This window comes from Fukomys damarensis, unplaced genomic scaffold (assembly GCF_012274545.1).
Source record: "Fukomys damarensis isolate Sample0158 unplaced genomic scaffold, DMR_v1.0_HiC HiC_scaffold_37, whole genome shotgun sequence".
Classification (NCBI taxonomy): domain Eukaryota; kingdom Metazoa; phylum Chordata; class Mammalia; order Rodentia; family Bathyergidae; genus Fukomys; species Fukomys damarensis.
In genome coordinates this window covers 41,168,930-41,185,796 of record NW_022900949.1, presented here as the reverse complement: position 1 = coordinate 41,185,796, position 16,867 = coordinate 41,168,930, and the positions used below count along the sequence as shown (strand labels likewise).

Genomic DNA, 16,867 nt, shown 5'->3' with positions numbered 1-16,867 from the left:
GACGGGCCTCCCTTCCGCAGAGCTCCAAGAGGACAAAGCGCCGCAGCCCCTCCTCCTCGATCCGCGGGCTTAGCGCTGCCCATCCCGAACGCCTGCTCCCCGGAAATGCGTCACAGGCTTGGCGCCCAGCCAGCGGCAGCAGTGACTGCAAGTAGAAACAAAACAAGCGGCTAAGATCGCGGCGGCGGTGGCGCTGGGACGGGGGAGGGGCGCGCCGGAACCGGAACCGACTTGACGCCGGAACCGGAATCGAGAGAGGGTTGCCAGGGCCTGAAGAGGGCTAGCAGCGGCTGTCTCGCTCGGTGAGTGGGGCGGGCCGCGACTCGTCCGTGTGGCTCCAGCGAGGAGGGTGCTGCGCCGGCCCGGCTTCTTCAAGGTCACGGGGTGTGCCAGCCCCGACATCTGGAGCCGAGCGGCTTGCTGGGCCCCCAGATGCCGGAGGAACCGTTACATTACGCCAGGGGCCGGTCTCGGTCCTCACAAGAGGACTGGCGGCGAGAGAGGGCTGTTTCCTATAAGAGGTGGTGGTGGGCCCGGGTTCAGAGGTTGGCACTGGTCTGTGGTCAGTAGCTTTGCACAGGCCTGGACAACCCCTTTCCCGCCTTGGTGTCCCTGAGCATGGGGAAGGATGAGACCTGTGCCTGAGATGTGGGTGTGAGAAGCAGGTGTCCACCCCCAACTCTGGACCTGTAATTACTAAAGATCCAGCTCACCAGTGCCACATCTGACCCCATCACCCTCCCCTCCCCCACAAGAACATAGGTTAGTCACTATAAGTCCTGCTACTTGGCTCAGACCAGGGCCTGAGATTCCCAAGAGTCCATGGTTTGGCCCTACCTTCATCTCAGTATCTGATTTTGAGAACTTTCTTTTGGATGGATGGTGAAGCTGACCAGAATTACTGGCAATTCCGTGGGAAACTGGGTAGAAGGACTCTGTAGCTCAGAGTTGATGAAGAGTGAAAGGACTTGGGAAAGAAGGTGATGTCTATTCTGGTCTCAACCTGGGTGCCTGTCATGCCTTAGTACTGGAGTCAGCCCCTTTCTGTGGCTGGCAGAGGTTCTTTCTTGGGTTAGAGAAAGACCAAGTACTACTTGGAGAAAGGCTATGTACTACTACCAAGTACTGTGTACTACCACCAAGTAGTACATAGGCGCAGGTTCATGACCAAAGTGAGAGCTGGCAGGAAGCAGAGGGTCATCTTTGCACCAGGACCTTTGTTGTGCAGTGGCAGCAGCTGGGCTGGACCTGTTTGTAGTCACAGCCTGGCTCTCCCTGCTGCCTAATGATACCTGGCTTTCCTGCCTTTCTCCTCCACCTTCTACTTTTCTAGGGGTGCCTGAGCAGCCAGTGAGAATGAAGGAAAAGGGTGCACCCTGCTTGAGAGAGCCATCACTGTGGACTTGAGCCATGGCTCCTGTCCAAAGCAGTCTGGTCTCAGGTCATGACTGTCTTGATCTGGTGCCTCCTCATAGAGGCTTCCAGATTTGAGGGACTATTATGACAGGTAATAAGTAGACTTGGCTGGAAGTGGTTGCTGCTACTTGCGTTAGTCCTCTTCAAAATAGCCTGAGAATATTCAGGACTCCTTTAGGTAATGAGGACATGTTGCTCTGTAGGGTTAGGAGTGTCCTGGATTGATGAGCCCTGGCTGTAACCAAGAAGCAAGTTGTTCAGCCTTGGCAGTGATCACTGGACCCTTTTCACCAGGCTGTCGGTTCCTTGCTGGAGAATTTAGCCACAAAGAGTTGCCAAGATAGCTGGGCCAGGAAGAAAGCGCCGCAGCCCTGACCCAGACGCTGTTGCCGACCCTGGGGCACTCTGGCTGTCAACTAAGTGGCTGAAGATGTCTGGAGGGACCAGTGCCACTGGCCCAAGGAGAGGGCCCCCAGGACTGGAGGAGGCCACTAGTAAGAAGAAGCAGAAGGATCAAGCAAACCAGGAGAGCAAGGATGGAGATCCTAGGAGAGGTGGGAGTGTTCATAACTTCCTTTTCTGTCCCTGTCACTGGGCATTCAGTAATAGTGGGTTGGGAGATACTTTTGCCACTTCCTTTGTCTTGGTCTGCTGCTGACTAAATGCCCAGTGGCAGGTTGGGTAGAGCCTCAGCTCTGAGCTTGGTACTTGGCTGAGATCCAGAAGATGGTATCTTGAGGTGGTGGGGTCTGGAAGGTTGGCTTCTTATCATTGCTTCCCTATTTTTTCCTTTGTTGTTAGGGTCACTGTCCACTCCTCGAGAGGAGCAGACTAAAGAAGGTGAGTAATAAATGAGACTTTTAAGCACTAAGCAAGGTGAGGGAGCACTGGGAATTTGGTTTGTATCTTGGAGCAGACCCATTAGGGCTGGGTCTCTGTTATGGGTTCATCCCCATCGTCATTTCCCATTACAGAGTTGTTGCTTGATTGGAGGCAGAGTGCAGATGAGGTGATTGTTAAGCTTCGTGTGGGAACTGGTCCACTACAGCTGGAGGAGGTGGATGCTGCCTTCACAGACACAGACTGTGTGGTGCGGCTTCCAGGTATGTCCGTCTGCCCTGAGCATAGCAGTATATTGGAATTTTCTGATTACTCCTGGCCCCAAGCTCACTGTCACTACTCTGTCTCCAGGTGGTCGGCAGTGGGGTGGTGTCTTCTATGCTGAGATAGAAAGTTCTTGCACCAAAGTGCAGACCCGAAAGGGTGGTCTCCTACAGCTGGCATTGCCTAAGAAGGTGCCTCTGCTCACTTGGCCCTCTCTTCTGGTGAGTTCTAGTACAGGGTAGAGTGGGGATACCAGATGTAGGTGATGGGGCTTAACTGTTGTATTTTTGGCAGAAGAAACCTCTAGAGACCCAGGAACTGGTATCAGGTCTGCGGCGCCAAGAGAATGGACAGGAGCTGTCTCCCATTGCCCTGGAGCCAGGCCCTGAGCTCCGCCGGGCTAAGCAAGAGGCCCGGAACCAAAAGAGAGCTCAGGGCCGTGGTGAGGTAGGCTCAGGGGCTGGCCCTGGGGTCCAGGCAGGGCCCAGCGCCAAGAGGGCTGTGCATCTCCGCAGAGGGCCAGAGGGGGAAAGGTCCAGGGATGGCCCTGGAACCCAGGGTGATACCCCACCCTTCCTGGCTGATCTGGACACCCAGGTGAGAGTTGGGTACTTTGTTTGGGTCTTAGGAGGTAGGGGGAAGGGGTGTGGACTAGAAGGGGGATCACCTGCTAGGCTTAAGGCTGATCCTACCCACAATCTTGCTATGAATAGGCTGAGGCTGAGGAACAACTCCAGGTACCACTGCTGAAACCCCAAACCTGCATCCTGGGCTCAGAGACGAATTTAGCCCTTTTGTCAGGAGAGAAGGCAGTCTTTCCCAAGAATGACCCAGTCTCCCCAGCCACGGTCCAAAGCAGAGATCCTGGGAAAGATGCCCATGTCAAAGAGGAGATGATAGAACCAGCAGATGTTGCAGCTGTGGCAGATGATAAAGGTAGGGCTGGAAGTGGGCAGGTGGAGCCCTAGTTTGGGTTGCAGGATTGGTGGTTGGGTAGGGAGTAGACTAGAAATAAGCTAGAATCTGTTCTGGAACTGAGCCATGGTCTCAACATAGAGCCTGAGTCCATGGTGAACCTGGCATTTGTCAAGAATGACTCATACGAGAAGGGGCCAGATTCAGTGGTGGTGCACGTGTATGTGAAGGAGATCCAAAGGGACACCTCTCGAGTACTTTTCCGGGAGCAGGACTTCACACTCATCTTCCAGACCAGGTATGTGGTGGGGCAGGAGCTGGGGCAGACAGTGCTCCTCAAATGAGGCCTCACATCTCATGGTCTTCTTTTTGTCCACTCTCCTGTCCTGCTCTGCCTCTGTAGGGATAGAAACTTCCTGAGGCTGCATCCGGGCTGTGGGCCCCACACCATCTTCCGTTGGCAGGTGAAACTCAGGTGGGTGGTGCTCGGACCTGTCACTGTGCCTGTCCCACCCGGGGCTCCCATCTCCCTGGACTGTCAAACCTGATAGCAACTTTACCTAAGTGCCTGAGCTCAGCCTTTTTCTGCAGGAACCTGATTGAACCAGAGCAGTGCACCTTCTGTTTCACGGCCTCTCGAATCGACATCTGCCTCCGTAAGCGGCAGAGTCAGCGCTGGGGGGGCCTGGAGGCCCCGGCTGCACGAGGTCTGCATACGAGCTCCCTTCATTGCCCAGTCCTCCATGACCAGGATCCCCACCTCTGCCACACGCTGCTAACCACCAGCCCCCCTATTCCCCCTTTTTAAGGTGCAGTGGGTGGTGCAAAGGTTGCCGTGCCGACGGGTCCAACCCCTCTGGAGTCAGCACCTCCTGGAGGTCCTCCACACCCTCTGACAAGCCAGGAGGAAGCTCGAGCTATGGAGAAGGACAAAACTAAGGCTCGATCTGAGGATGTGGAGCTGGATAGCGTGGCCGCTCGCACCCCCTTGGAGCATGTGTCCCCGAAGCCAGAACCACACCTGGCCTCGGTGAGACTCCTGGGTTGGGAAGGGCCAAGAATGGAGGCTAGTAGGGTATGGTGGGATTACACCTGTAATCCCATCACTTGGAAGGCTGAGGCAGGATGATGATTAAGAGTTAGAGGGCAGCCTGATCTACATGAGACCCTTTCTAAACCTGCCCCGGCAAAAGAATGGAGGGTGGAGAGCCCCAGGGTTGCTCTCTCATGTCTTCTTTGCTCCCACAGCCCAAGCCCACATGTATGGTGCCCCCAATGCCCCACAGCCCTGTGAGTGGAGACAGTGTAGAGGAGGAAGAGGAGGAAGAGAAGAAGGTGTGTCTGCCAGGATTCACCGGCCTTGTTAATTTAGGCAACACCTGCTTCATGAACAGTGTCATTCAGTCTCTGTCTAACACTCGGGAGCTTCGGGACTTCTTCCACGGTGAGGTTAGGGCCTGCAACCTGGGGCAGAGGCAGAAAGGATGCTTTTATTTCTCACACCTCGGTTTGGCTGCTCTTCCTAGACCGCTCCTTTGAGGCTGAGATCAACTACAACAACCCGCTGGGGACTGGTGGGCGTTTGGCCATTGGGTTTGCTGTGCTGCTTCGGGCCCTGTGGAAGGGCACTCACCATGCCTTTCAGCCTTCCAAGTTGAAGGTGATCTGGAGAGGGCAGGGAGAGCTGGCCAGCTGGATGTATAGGGGGTACTATGGTTTCACGCTCACACCTTGGTCCCTGTGTCCAGGCCATTGTGGCAAGCAAGGCCAGCCAATTCACAGGCTATGCCCAGCATGATGCACAGGAATTCATGGCTTTCCTGCTGGATGGGCTACATGAGGACCTGAATCGAATCCAGAACAAGCCCTACACAGAGACGGTGGACTCAGATGGGCGGCCTGATGAGGTTAGGGTGGAGGTCAGGGTGGGTGTGTCTTGTGTGCACTCTGTCGCTTTGTGTCTTTGGTTCTCACCACCATTTTCCTCAGGTGGTGGCTGCAGAAGCATGGCAGCGGCACAAGTTGAGGAATGACTCTTTCATCGTGGACCTGTTTCAGGGCCAGTACAAGTCAAAGCTGGTGTGCCCTGTGTGTGCCAAGGTGTGATGGACTTCCCTCAGAACATCCCATAACCCCAGTACTGCAAAAAGGAAGAGGTCCCTAGTTGGGCTCAGTTTGCCTCAGTTCGGGTGAGATCAGGTCCAGAGACATGCATTTTCAGGTACTTCAGGGCAACAATGGGGTAAGGAATCTGGCATCGAAGCCTTAGGCTCTTTGGGGCTAAAGGGTTTAGGTAGGGTAGGCTTCCTTGGTGAGATAAAGGCTTAAAGATGTAGGGCCAAGGATTTAGCTTAATGGTTCTGGCACCTGCATCACAAGCACAAAGGCCAGAGTTGGATCCCTGGTACAAACAAAAACAAAAACAAAAAGATGTAGTTTAGCAGGAGTGGCAGGGTAAGATCAGAAGGGCACATGGGATACAGGTAAAAAGAAAACTAGGTGGCTAAACTGCCAGGATTGTGATTTCCTGTTTCATTTAGTGTTACTGAGAGTTTGCTGGTTGGCTGTGAGGGTCCTGAGAACTGTGAGAGGGCCCAGATGAGGCTTTCTGGGCATGAGCATCTTGTCTTTGCATAGCCACTCTAATGCCATCTGTATTCACAGGTCTCCATCACTTTTGACCCTTTCCTTTATCTGCCGGTGCCCTTGCCACAGAAGCAAAAGGTTCTTCCCATCTTTTATTTTGCCCGAGAGCCCCACTTCAAACCTATCAAGGTGAGGAGTAAGTCCCTCCCCTCTAAGCTGTCCCAGGGAACCTGGCCCACATCCCCCACTGACTCCACCCATGTCACCACAGTTCCTGGTGAGTGTTAGCAAGGAGAACTCCAGTGCGAGTGAAGTTTTGGATTCGCTCTCTCAGAGCGTCCACGTGAAGCCTGAGAACCTGCGCCTGGCTGAGGTATGCCTGTGTTTTCCCAGGCTCTTATATGTGTAGAAATACGTATGTACAGATGAGTATAGTTATTGGCAGGTGTGCATATGTATGATCACACAAGAGATGCAGGAATTGCACTCTTGTTTGAGGCACTGTTGAAACCAGGCATTGGGCTATGTCAGAGGTGCCCTTGTCAGCTGTGTCAGTTTCTCCCTTTTTTGTTAGTGGACCTTAACCTGTTTTCATCTTCATTTAAGAAGCTTCAGCTGCAAAAGTCCCACCATTGTGTTTCTTCTTCCATCTACTGCTTTCTCATTTTGTTCCACATCTACATGCTGGCCCTCCCTGAAATTTCTTAGCCTTTAGCCTGGCAGCACCATTTGGCTGGAATGGGGTTAAGGGTGGGGAGGAGCAGAGCTAGGGAAAGGGCTTATTCTCACATGGGATCTGTGTGTCCATTGTCCCCAGGTGATTAAGAATCGCTTTCACCGTGTGTTTCTCCCTTCCCAATCCCTGGACACTGTGTCCCCATCTGACATACTCCTCTGCTTTGAGCTGCTATCCCCAGAGTTGGCTAAGGAGCGGGTAGTGGTGCTAGAGGTACAGCAGGTGAGTGGGGGCTGACCTGCTAACACCGCACCCTGGTGGGGAGGGCATTCCTCCTCAGCCTTGCTAAGTCAAACGACCCATCCTAGCGCCCCCAGGTGCCCAGCATCCCCATCTCCAAGTGTGCAGCCTGCCAGCGGAAGCAGCAGTCAGAGGATGAAAAACTGAAACGCTGTACCCGGTGCTACCGTGTGGGCTACTGCAACCAGTGAGGACCCCCTGGTTTCCCCTCACTCTTCCTCTCCTTCCACTTGTCACCATGCCCTGCCCTTACACACAAAGACACATATGTTTTAAGCCTTCCTCCTGCTACCCTACTTTACTAGACTCTAGGGAGGAAGAGCTGGCCTGCCCAATTGCCAGGGTCTCAGACTAGCCTCCAATATATAGTCATAGGAGTTGGGGCTGTAGCAGTCTTTATCTTCCCCTGCTGTCCAGGCTCTGCCAGAAAAACCACTGGCCTGACCATAAGGGCCTCTGCCGCCCTGAGAACATTGGCTACCCCTTCCTGGTCAGTGTACCTGCCTCACGCCTCACTTATGCTCGTCTGACCCAGTTGCTAGAAGGTTATGCCCGGTAAGTGCCTAGAGGTTGGAGTAGGGTGGGGTGGTGGAGGAACGAGGTACTCAGAGGCACTGGATGGGCTAGAGAGCACTTAACATACTTTGCTGTCTGTTGCCAGATACTCAGTGAGTGTATTCCAGCCACCTTTCCAGCCTGGCCGGATGGCCTTGGAGTCCCAGAGCCCTGGCTGCACCACACTGCTCTCTTCTAGCTCCCTGGAGGCTGGGGACAGTGAGAGGGAGCTTATTCAGCCTCCAGAGCTCCAGTTGGTGGCTGAAGGGGACACAGGAGTTCCCCGAGTGTGGGCAGCTCCTGATCGGGGGCCTATGGCTAGCACCAGTGGGATTTCTTCTGAGATGCTGACCAGTGGGACCATTGAGAGTGGCTCCTTGATTGTTGGTGAGAGGGTGACCCGACCTGAAGGTAGGAGCCAGCAAAAGGCTCTGAGGGCTGGGGTGGGGGCAGGGGTGGCTGGGGATAATGATTTTGATTTGGTGGGTAGAGGGTGCTCTGATTATCATGTTCTCTCGTAGCTGCTGTGCCTGGTTACCAACACCCAAGTGAAGCCATAAATGCCCACACACCCCAGTTCTTCATCTATAAAGTTGATTCATCTAACCGAGAACAGCGGCTAGAGGACAAAGGTGTTTGAGTCTGTGGGTGGAAGCCATGGGGTAGGTTGGGCTGCTTGTTCTCCACAGGTGCATGACCCCTTTTCCTGCTTATCTCTAGGGGAGACCCCACTGGAGTTGGGTGATGACTGTAGTCTGGCTCTGGTCTGGCGGAACAATGAGCGCCTGCCGGAGTTTGTCTTGGTAGCTTCCAAGGAGCTAGAATGTGCTGAGGACCCAGGCTCTGCTGGTGAGGCTGCCCGTGCTGGCCACTTCACCTTGGACCAGTGCCTCAACCTCTTCACACGGCCTGAGGTGCTGGCACCTGAGGAGGCCTGGTGAGAGCAGGGCAGTGGGCATGGTGGTGGGCCCAGTGGAGGGAGAACATGCTGGTCCTGAGCCCTCTTATGTCCCTTAACAGGTACTGCCCACAGTGCAAACAGCACCGGGAAGCCTCCAAGCAGCTGCTGTTGTGGCGCCTGCCCAATGTGCTTATTGTGCAGCTCAAGCGCTTCTCTTTCCGTAGTTTCATCTGGCGTGATAAGATCAATGACTTAGTGGAGTTTCCTGTTCGGTGAGCAATGGTCTCTGGTAACTAGATAGGATGGGGGGACCAGGGGACACCCTGGGCACCTGCTGACTATCTTTCTCTCATTGGGACTACAGGAACCTGGACCTGAGCAAGTTCTGCATTGGTCAGAAAGAGGAGCAGCTGCCCAGCTATGACCTATATGCTGTCATTAACCATTATGGAGGCATGATTGGTGGCCACTACACAGCCTGTGCACGCTTGCCTAATGATCGCAGCAGCCAGCGCAGTGACGTGGGTGAGGGCACACAGCCAGTTGGATAGGTGTTAAGGTGGTGCTGCAGGTTATGTTCACACTCTTCCCATCCTGCTGTAGGCTGGCGCTTGTTTGATGACAGCACGGTGACGACAGTAGACGAGAGCCAGGTTGTGACCCGTTATGCCTATGTACTCTTCTACCGCCGACGGAACTCTCCTGTGGAGAGGCCCCCCAGGGCAGGTCACTCTGAGCACCACCCAGACCTAGACCCTGCAGCTGAGGTTGCTGCCAGCCAGGTGAGGCATGGGGGAAGCTTTGTAGGTTAGTTGGGGCCAACTCAGATTGCGGAGAGTTGGGGGATATAGCTGCTCCTCTAGTCATAGACCCTTCAAGCTTTGGAACCGGCAGAAGTTACAGAAAGGGTTCTCTACCATCAGAGCCTCATTTAGAGGCATCCTGGTCCCCAAGGGACACTCAAAAGGTGCGTGTCACTAACATGCTCCACTAATATGCATAAAGGCTGTGAGTCTCACCAGGTACTGTGTTGTGAACAGACTGTATCTGACTTCTCCCAGCTCTTCTCTACATGTTCCTCACATTCTAGCCTACAGACCTGCTCTTGGGATTTGTCTCTGTGTTCTGGCTTGTACTCAAGATAGAGCCTGTCAGGGCTGGTCACAGTGTCTGGTAGCTGTCACACTCTGGGTTGAGCAGCTATCCCAAGTGATCCTTCAGGGCCTTCTGTCTCTTACTGACATCGTGTGCTTTAGAACCATTTGGTAGGCATAGTTTTCCCACTTTTCTGGACTGCCAGCCTTCTCACTTGATCGCATTCTATCATTCTCTATCTGAGAACTGTGGTCAGGATTTGGATTGGGGAGTCCCCCCAGGAGATTGCCTTGGGGTTGGCAGGCCCATCCTCCATAAAGCAGTCCCTTCTGTGGGAGTAAAAAATTGACCAGATGTGCTCCCTCACCCATCCCCAAGAGAAGCTTCATATGGATTGGGAGGCTGTCTTGAGGCCAAAAGACTCAGGATTCTCACACCCTCATCTGCATAGGCTAGACAACCCTAAGACTTAGTACCTGCTCATCTCTCTGCTGCCCCAGTCACCCAGGCAGGGCTGTCGTAGCCAGGGGTCTTGGGGACACTGGGTCCTCCCTAATCCCCCTGGGTTCTAACGGACGTTTCCACATACCATAGGCTTCCCGGATTTGGCAGGAGCTCGAGGCCGAGGAGGAACTGGTGCCTGAGGGGCCTGGGCCTATGGGTCCCTGGGGACCCCAAGACTGGGTGGGCCCCCCATCACGTGGCCCTACCACACCAGATGAGGGCTGCCTCCGATACTTTGTCCTTGGCACTGTGGCCGCTTTGGTGGCCCTAGTGCTCAACGTGTTCTATCCTCTGGTATCTCAGAGTCGCTGGAGATGAGCTCACCTGCAGACAGCTGCTAGGAGCTGGCCTACCTGTCCACCCACCAGGCAGTGACTGGTTTTGTGGTGGGGAACAGCACTCAGCTTTGGGCCTTAGTGTGTACATCTGGTGGGAGAGGGGGGACTGTGACCTCTGCAGGGGCAGAACATCCCAGGTTGAGTATCCATCTAGCTGTCTCTCTCTTCCTACTGCTGCACTGACCCTTGGCCTGGAGTTTGGTGCCACCCAAGTTACTTCCTGTATTTAAACCGTTAATAAAGCAAGACTATTCAGGCCTGATCTCGTCTCTGTCTCAATACTGCTGCTATCTGCGCCTGCCTTGGGACCCTCCCTTGGGTGCCAGGTCTCTGAGCCAGCACCCCCGGGATGCCAGGCAAGCATACTGGGCAGCCCCCAACCCCTGTCCTCGTATTCTGTTGCAGGGACTAGGCCCTGGCCAGGCCCCAGAGGTGGCCCCCACGCGGACAGCCCCTGAACGCTACGCCCCCCCTGTGGACCGCCCAGCCCCCACCTACAGCAACATGGAGGAGGTCGATTAGCAGGTCCCTGGCTGATGGGAAACTGGGTCTGGGGATCCCCTTCAGAGGGCCCTTTCTTTGCCGCTTCTCTTCTTTTGCCGGAGGACACTGGCTACATCAGTGGGGAGTTTGGGGTTATAATTTGGGGGTGGGAACCTCATAGTTGTGACCTCATTAGCTTGGTCCCCTGACCAGTGGGCCTTGGCTTCTCCAGTCTGCCTCCAGTGCTGTGTGATTTGATTCTCAGTTGTACCTTCAATTCTTCCTGACCCGCATTATAAATGTTATAATTTTATTCTAAAAATTGTAATTTTTTTTGCATTTTGAAAGTGATTGCTGCTGTTTAAATATATTTTAAAAATAAATAATAAATAATCAGACGACTTAGTGACTGATCTACCACATGCTGTGGCTACCTACACAACTCCATCATGTTATGTGTGTGTATCTGTCTGTTGGAGAGACCCTGAAAATGCTGTAGGCTGAGGAGCACTTGAGTGGTTGCAGCTCACTCCTGGTGGGCCATGAAGGCCCCCGTGCCATCACCTCTGAAACCTACCCGCTGCCCTGTCATTCCACTGGTTCAGGGTCTCATGTAGAGGTGACTGTAGCTAGCATCACTGTCAAGATCTCAGGATATCTAGGGAAGAGGAAAATTCCATTAATCTCTGGATTATAGCATGGAGTGAACGGGGCAGCCACTGGAGCACCTTGGGCCTGACAGCCAGACAACAGGTTGGGAAGGACTTTGTAAGGGATGGAGCCAATCCACCTCCCTTCATATTACTACCTTTTTCTTTGCTTTTGTTTGAATACCATCTGCAATCCTCAGCGGGGAATAGAACTGAAGGAAAACTTGTGAGACCCATGGGTAGTGGTGTACACCTGTAATCCCAGGAGTCTGGGAGGCTGAGGCAGGAGGATCTCAAATTTAAGCCTAGCCTGGACAATTTAGTGGTTTAGTGAGACATTGTCTCAAGTTTTTTTGTTTTTGTTTTTTGCAGTACTGGGGATTGAACTCAGGACTTTGCACTTGACAGGCAGGTGTGGCACCACTGAGCTACATCCCTGGCCCCATGTCTTAAAATATTAAGTAAATAAATGGCCTGGGGTTGTAGGGACATGTGAAGGCCCCAAGTTTAATCTCCAATAATGGAAAGATACTGGAGGGAGATTATAAATAAGGAGTGGGATAGTGGGGGGATCAGTGAGGAAGATCTGAAAAGAGGATAGGCAGAACCAGAGTAAATCTTACTTTGATTTTCTGCGTGAGTGTGCTAGGCTCCGCTAAACTACTTCTTCCCTTAGTCCTTGAGCCCTTGACTCCTTGTAACTGACCTAGGATATTCACCCAAGCTTCAGAGCTTCTGCAACTTTGTATATACAACTTGTAAGAAGGCCCCTTGCCTCCCTCTGGATAATGTTGCTCCTTACACTCTAATTGGAGAATAGGATGCTGATCTCTAATTGGTGGGAGATAGGGAGCAGAGGTACTTACAAAGATGGTATTTAGAGGAACCAGAGAGGGAATAAGAGGCAGAGGCGAGGCAGGGTCCTGGCAACACAGAAGCTCCATCCCCATTCTAAGTCCATGGAACAGGTCTCATGAAGGTTAGCATGTAGGCCTTGCTGGTAGTACTCAGCCTCAGACAGAGTTAGGGGTAGTGCCATGCTTAGTGGCACTGCTAAAGCTACTACTTAATTCTGTTACATAGAGCTGTAGTCCCATGAGGGAACCAGGGAGTGCAGGTTCTGCCTTGGGCCATGACCAGACTTGCAGGACTTTGTCATGGTGATCATGTTGCAATGGATCTTTTGGTAGCAATCAGGTACCACCACGGGAACAGTGGCAGCAGTAGCACTTTGCCAGGCTATGTTTATCATGGTTGTTTTTAAAATTTCTAATTTAATTTTATTTTTCTTTATTGGCACATTTTAGGTATACAGTAGTTACATTCATCATTGGGATCTAGCACCCTTTTTATTTTTATTTTTTTGTATTAGTGGGGATTGAACCCAGGAACTTCACACTGATTTACATCCCTAGCCCTGTTTTAATTTTTTGGTTGAGGATTAAACCCAGGGCCTTTGCATTGAGTTACATCCTCTTTTTTTTTTATTATTTTGAGATAGGGTCTGTTGCCTAGATTGGCCTCAAACTCATGGCAAATCATTCCTGCTTCAGCCTCATGAGTGCTGGAATTATAGGCATATGCCACTATGCCTAGGAGGCCTTGAAATTGTGGGTGGGAGGATCCTAGAGTTCTAAGATTATAGATGTGTACAGCCATGCTTGGCTTCTAGCCTTTTTTTTTTTAATTTCATTTTGAGATAAAGTCTTACTACATTGCTTCAAAGTCAATCTTAGGATGGGGATCTAGCTCAGTGGTACCACTGCCTGCCTTGCAAACACAAGGTCCTGAGTTTGATCCCTGGTATCAAAAAACCCCAAAACAAAGCAAAATCTGTCTTCGCATCAGTCTCCTGAGTAGCTGGGATTACAGGTGTATGTCACCATATCCAGCCATCATGGGTGTCTTTGTGTTGGGCTGGACACCTGTAACTGCAGACTTGGTTTAGGGGTAGTGTGGCTATAACTCTGTTCCTTGGTATTTCATCATGGCACTCTGCATTGCATCTTCTACTTAACTTTTGCTCCTGGCCTTCATTGTACAGCGCACTCTAGGGCTGGCTATCAGGCTGGGTCCCAGGGACCAGAGAAAAGTGCAAAGCCTCAGGATATAGATTGGATCTGGATACCAATGCAGCATGTAGCCCTGGATGAAACTTGGCATGTGGTTATCATGTAGCACTCAAATACAAGCCCAGACAAGGAACTTGGACATTGGTGAGATGTGGGTACAAAGCAATCAGGTTACACACTAGTCAGGATCCTACTCAGTTCTGGAAGATCCAGAATTATGGGTGAAACCAAGGCTTCCAAGCACCTGAGCCCCAATCCCAAATTCGAGAATTTCCACTTGATCCCACCACCAAAGCTTATTCTCTCACCGTTTGTGTGCGTGGGTGTGTGTTGTGTGTGTAATGGGGATCGAACTTAGGATCTTGTGCTTACTAGGCAGGCACGATGCCACTGAGCAAAATCCCCAGCCCTCTCCCACCCTTTACATGAAAAATAGTCTGCACATTGTTTTAGACAGTAGGTCCTATAGGCTGGGGATTTAGCTCAGTGGTTCCGCCGCCTGCCTCACAAGAGCAAAGACCAGAGTTCAATCCCCAGTACCAAAAACAAAAAAAGAACAAAAACAGTAGGTCCTAGAAGTCTGGTGAGACTCTGGGGAGACCTCCAAGGACAACAGCCATAGTCCTTAGTGTTCCATCTTTTTTGTCCCACCCTGAAGGCAGGCAGAGGGATTTTAAGGTCTAATATGCTAGTGGTTTTTGTGAAATTTGTATACTTTGAAAAGAGGGGTAAATGTGGCACGAGATTTTAAACTGAATGATGACAAAACCATTAATTCTCTCCTGGCCCAAAATCCTTCCCTTACCTCTCCTGGCTGTATCCCTGTGGGCACCTAAAGAGTGCTGGATTTATGTGGTGTCTCTCGATAAACCATTCTGCATACTTTCTGCAGTGGATCCAGACAAGGGATTTCCCGTGCCACTTTTTGCTTAACTGTTTCCATGACAACTCTAAAGCTGTGACGTCAGAAATGCGACGGGAACTCACATTTACTCCCTAAGAACAAGACTGGGATAGGTTCTCAGGGCTGAAGTAGGAAACTCAGAGCAAAAGGCCACGCCGTGTCTTCCTCCTGGGGCGGTGCGGAACGCTTTCCCTCGGGCCAGAGGAAAACCTTTGCCATTCCCCTTGACTCAACCCCTCCAGTGGGCCACGACCACTGAGCCGAAAGGCAGGGAACCGGAAAAGCCAGTACATCAGCTCGCAGACCCTTAACTGGCGCAATCCCCTTTAAGCCACTCCCCCCAGTGGAAAAAAAGTACACTATTGGCTCTCCCTGAGAGCTTCCTTCTTATTGGTGAGTAGGCAAATGCCAACGTGCGGATTCTGCCCAGAGTTTCTTTCGGTTTCCGGTGTTTCTGAGATGGCTACTCCCGACTCCCTAGCGCTTTTCACCGGCCTTGGCCTGAGCGAACCAAAGGCCCGCGAGACGCTAAAGAACGCGGTTCTGAGTACGCAATTGCGTGAGGCGGCAACCCAGGTGCGAGTCCCCTTTGCCCATTGGCCAGGGCCGCTGACAATGCCCCACAGCCGCGTGGAGCTGGGTCCAGATCCTGACCTACACAGTGTTCTCTTGCCTCTGATTGGACGTGGTGCTTCTCCCCTGACCCCAGGCGCAGCAGACTCTGGGCTCCACCATCGACAAAACTACGGGGACCCTGCTGTATGGCTTAGCCTCCCGACTCAGGGATACCAGGCGTCTCTCTTTCCTTGTGAGCTACATAGCCAGTAAGAAGATCCACGCTGAGCCCCAGCTGAGCGGTGAGACACCTGGCTGTAGCTATTTCCACCCCACCCCCTCCATTCAGCCGGCACCCCTACCTCCCTTTTCTGTCAACTCCCGCAGTTTCCTTCAGGACACGTAGGTGTGCGAAAGCACTGGGGTGGAGGGGGTGGCCTCTGGTGAAAGTATCCTGGGAACTGTTGTGAGAAGGAGCTTAGAACATAGTGTCCCATAGAACATCGGCTTCTTTTTTTCCTGTGGCTTTCTCTTTTCCTGTGGTACTGTCAGGGGTTAAACGCTCAGGAGGCCAAATTATACTTGAGCTTCTTGGGGTTAGGGCCTTGTCTGTGCATTTCTTGGAGGTCTTCTTCTTTTCTCAGCTGCCCTTGATTATGTGCGGAGTCACCCCCTGGATCCCATCGACACCGTGGACTTTGAGCAGGAATGTGGTGTGGGTGTTACGGTGACCCCAGAGCAGATCGAGGAGGCTGTAAGTCTTTCCCCAGGCATCGGCTGCCTCTTTTGTCCTGGCTCTGGAAAAGAGTGGCTCAGCTTCTCTCCCAGGAAGACCCAAGGTGAGGGTTTGGGTTTCTAGAATGTCTCTGAATGGGCTTATCTCAACCATATGGTTTGACTTTCTGCAGGTGGAGGCCACCATAAATAGGCACCGGTCCCAGCTCGTGATAGAGCGTTACCGTTTCAACATGGGGCTGCTGATGGGTGAGAGGGAGCTTGGAGCAAGGAGTTATTGCTGGTCATGCCTTATTTTCTGGGCGTGAGTGAGGGGGTGATAGGTGGGGAAGGAGCCGGAGCACTTTTAAAGTGTCATGGTTGGGCCCAGACTTTGATTCCTGTGGTAAGCTAGGACCTTTCCTTGGGGAGGAGGGAAGTGCCCTCTTTTGCCTTCTTGAAGTTTCTTGTCGTCGTGGTCCTAGGAGAAGCTCGGTCTGTGCTCAAGTGGGCAGATGGCAAAATGATCAAGCATGAAGTGGACATGCAGGTAGGCACCTCCCTGAGCTGAGGCTGGCAAACACCCTGGACAGGGCTTGGAATCCAGTGATGGAGAAAAATGGGGAAAAGACCCTGTCCCGTTGGGATGGTAGATAGTGGAACCTGGTGTGGAGCGGGTGTCATCTGACTTTGGCCTCTGGGCTGTCTAGTTTAGGGCCACCCACTTTACTCTGAACCTCTATTTCCTCATTCTATAAGCTGAGGTTATGGGGCCTTCATCTCAAGATGCTGGCATAGACTCATAAGAGAATGTTGGCTGAGGTAGATAGCTTGTCTTTTGTTTTGGTACCAGGGATCAAATTTGGGACCTTGTGCTTGTGAGGCAGGTGGCCGCACCACTGAGCCAAATCCCCAGTCCTGATAACTTCTCTTGATGCAGGACCCACAGTTCTCTGTAAATGGCAGTCTTTGTTCTCTGGGCCCAATATAGACCCTCAGGAAGGAGAAATCATTTGAGGTTTGCACAATCATGTAAGATGTGGTGATGGGCTAGGTTGGTTCCTCTTCTTCTTCTTCTTTTTTTTTTTTTTTTTTTGGT

At 52.3% G+C, this 16,867-nt stretch overlaps 2 protein-coding genes and 1 long non-coding RNA gene across 12 annotated transcripts in view; 2 read left to right on the top strand and 1 right to left on the bottom strand.

Annotated features, from left to right (window-relative positions):
- The first annotated feature begins 131 nt into the window (after window positions 1-131).
- On the top strand, window positions 132-11,228 carry Usp19 (ubiquitin specific peptidase 19). Of its 10 annotated transcripts, none has more exons than XM_033759784.1 (27): window positions 132-302; window positions 1,711-1,970; window positions 2,218-2,256; window positions 2,391-2,519; window positions 2,608-2,741; window positions 2,818-3,117; window positions 3,234-3,456; window positions 3,577-3,733; window positions 3,839-3,910; window positions 4,027-4,142; window positions 4,245-4,465; window positions 4,684-4,879; window positions 4,962-5,095; window positions 5,184-5,342; window positions 5,425-5,535; window positions 6,100-6,210; window positions 6,293-6,394; window positions 6,839-6,979; window positions 7,066-7,184; window positions 7,415-7,552; window positions 7,659-7,963; window positions 8,074-8,184; window positions 8,273-8,489; window positions 8,573-8,725; window positions 8,818-8,978; window positions 9,057-9,235; window positions 10,143-10,789. In XM_033759784.1, exons 2-27 carry the CDS (start codon window positions 1,847-1,849, stop codon window positions 10,368-10,370), a joined length of 4,080 nt encoding a protein of 1,359 aa, XP_033615675.1. In that variant the 5' UTR covers window positions 132-302; window positions 1,711-1,846; the 3' UTR covers window positions 10,371-10,789. The 10 variants fall into 10 exon arrangements, with proteins under 10 accessions (XP_033615675.1, XP_033615680.1, XP_033615679.1 ...); XM_033759789.1 differs by having other exon boundaries at window positions 2,815-2,967; window positions 4,251-4,465; XM_033759788.1 differs by having other exon boundaries at window positions 2,815-2,967.
- LOC104856263 lies at window positions 3,744-14,509 on the bottom strand. Its single transcript, XR_778583.1, has 3 exons — window positions 14,401-14,509; window positions 11,451-11,531; window positions 3,744-3,832 (listed from the first exon to the last, which is right to left on the bottom strand). It is a non-coding gene; the product is annotated as an uncharacterized LOC104856263 (long non-coding RNA).
- A 412-nt stretch (window positions 14,510-14,921) lies between these two features.
- The window catches only part of Qars1 (glutaminyl-tRNA synthetase 1), a 7,420-nt gene continuing 5,474 nt past the window's right edge, over window positions 14,922-16,867 (top strand). The window contains exons 1-5 of the mRNA XM_010615602.3: window positions 14,922-15,075; window positions 15,209-15,356; window positions 15,699-15,808; window positions 15,963-16,038; window positions 16,254-16,318. Coding sequence (XP_010613904.1) covers window positions 14,959-15,075; window positions 15,209-15,356; window positions 15,699-15,808; window positions 15,963-16,038; window positions 16,254-16,318 — 516 coding nt within the window. The 5' untranslated portion in view covers window positions 14,922-14,958. The remainder of the gene's footprint in view (window positions 15,076-15,208; window positions 15,357-15,698; window positions 15,809-15,962; window positions 16,039-16,253; window positions 16,319-16,867) is intronic.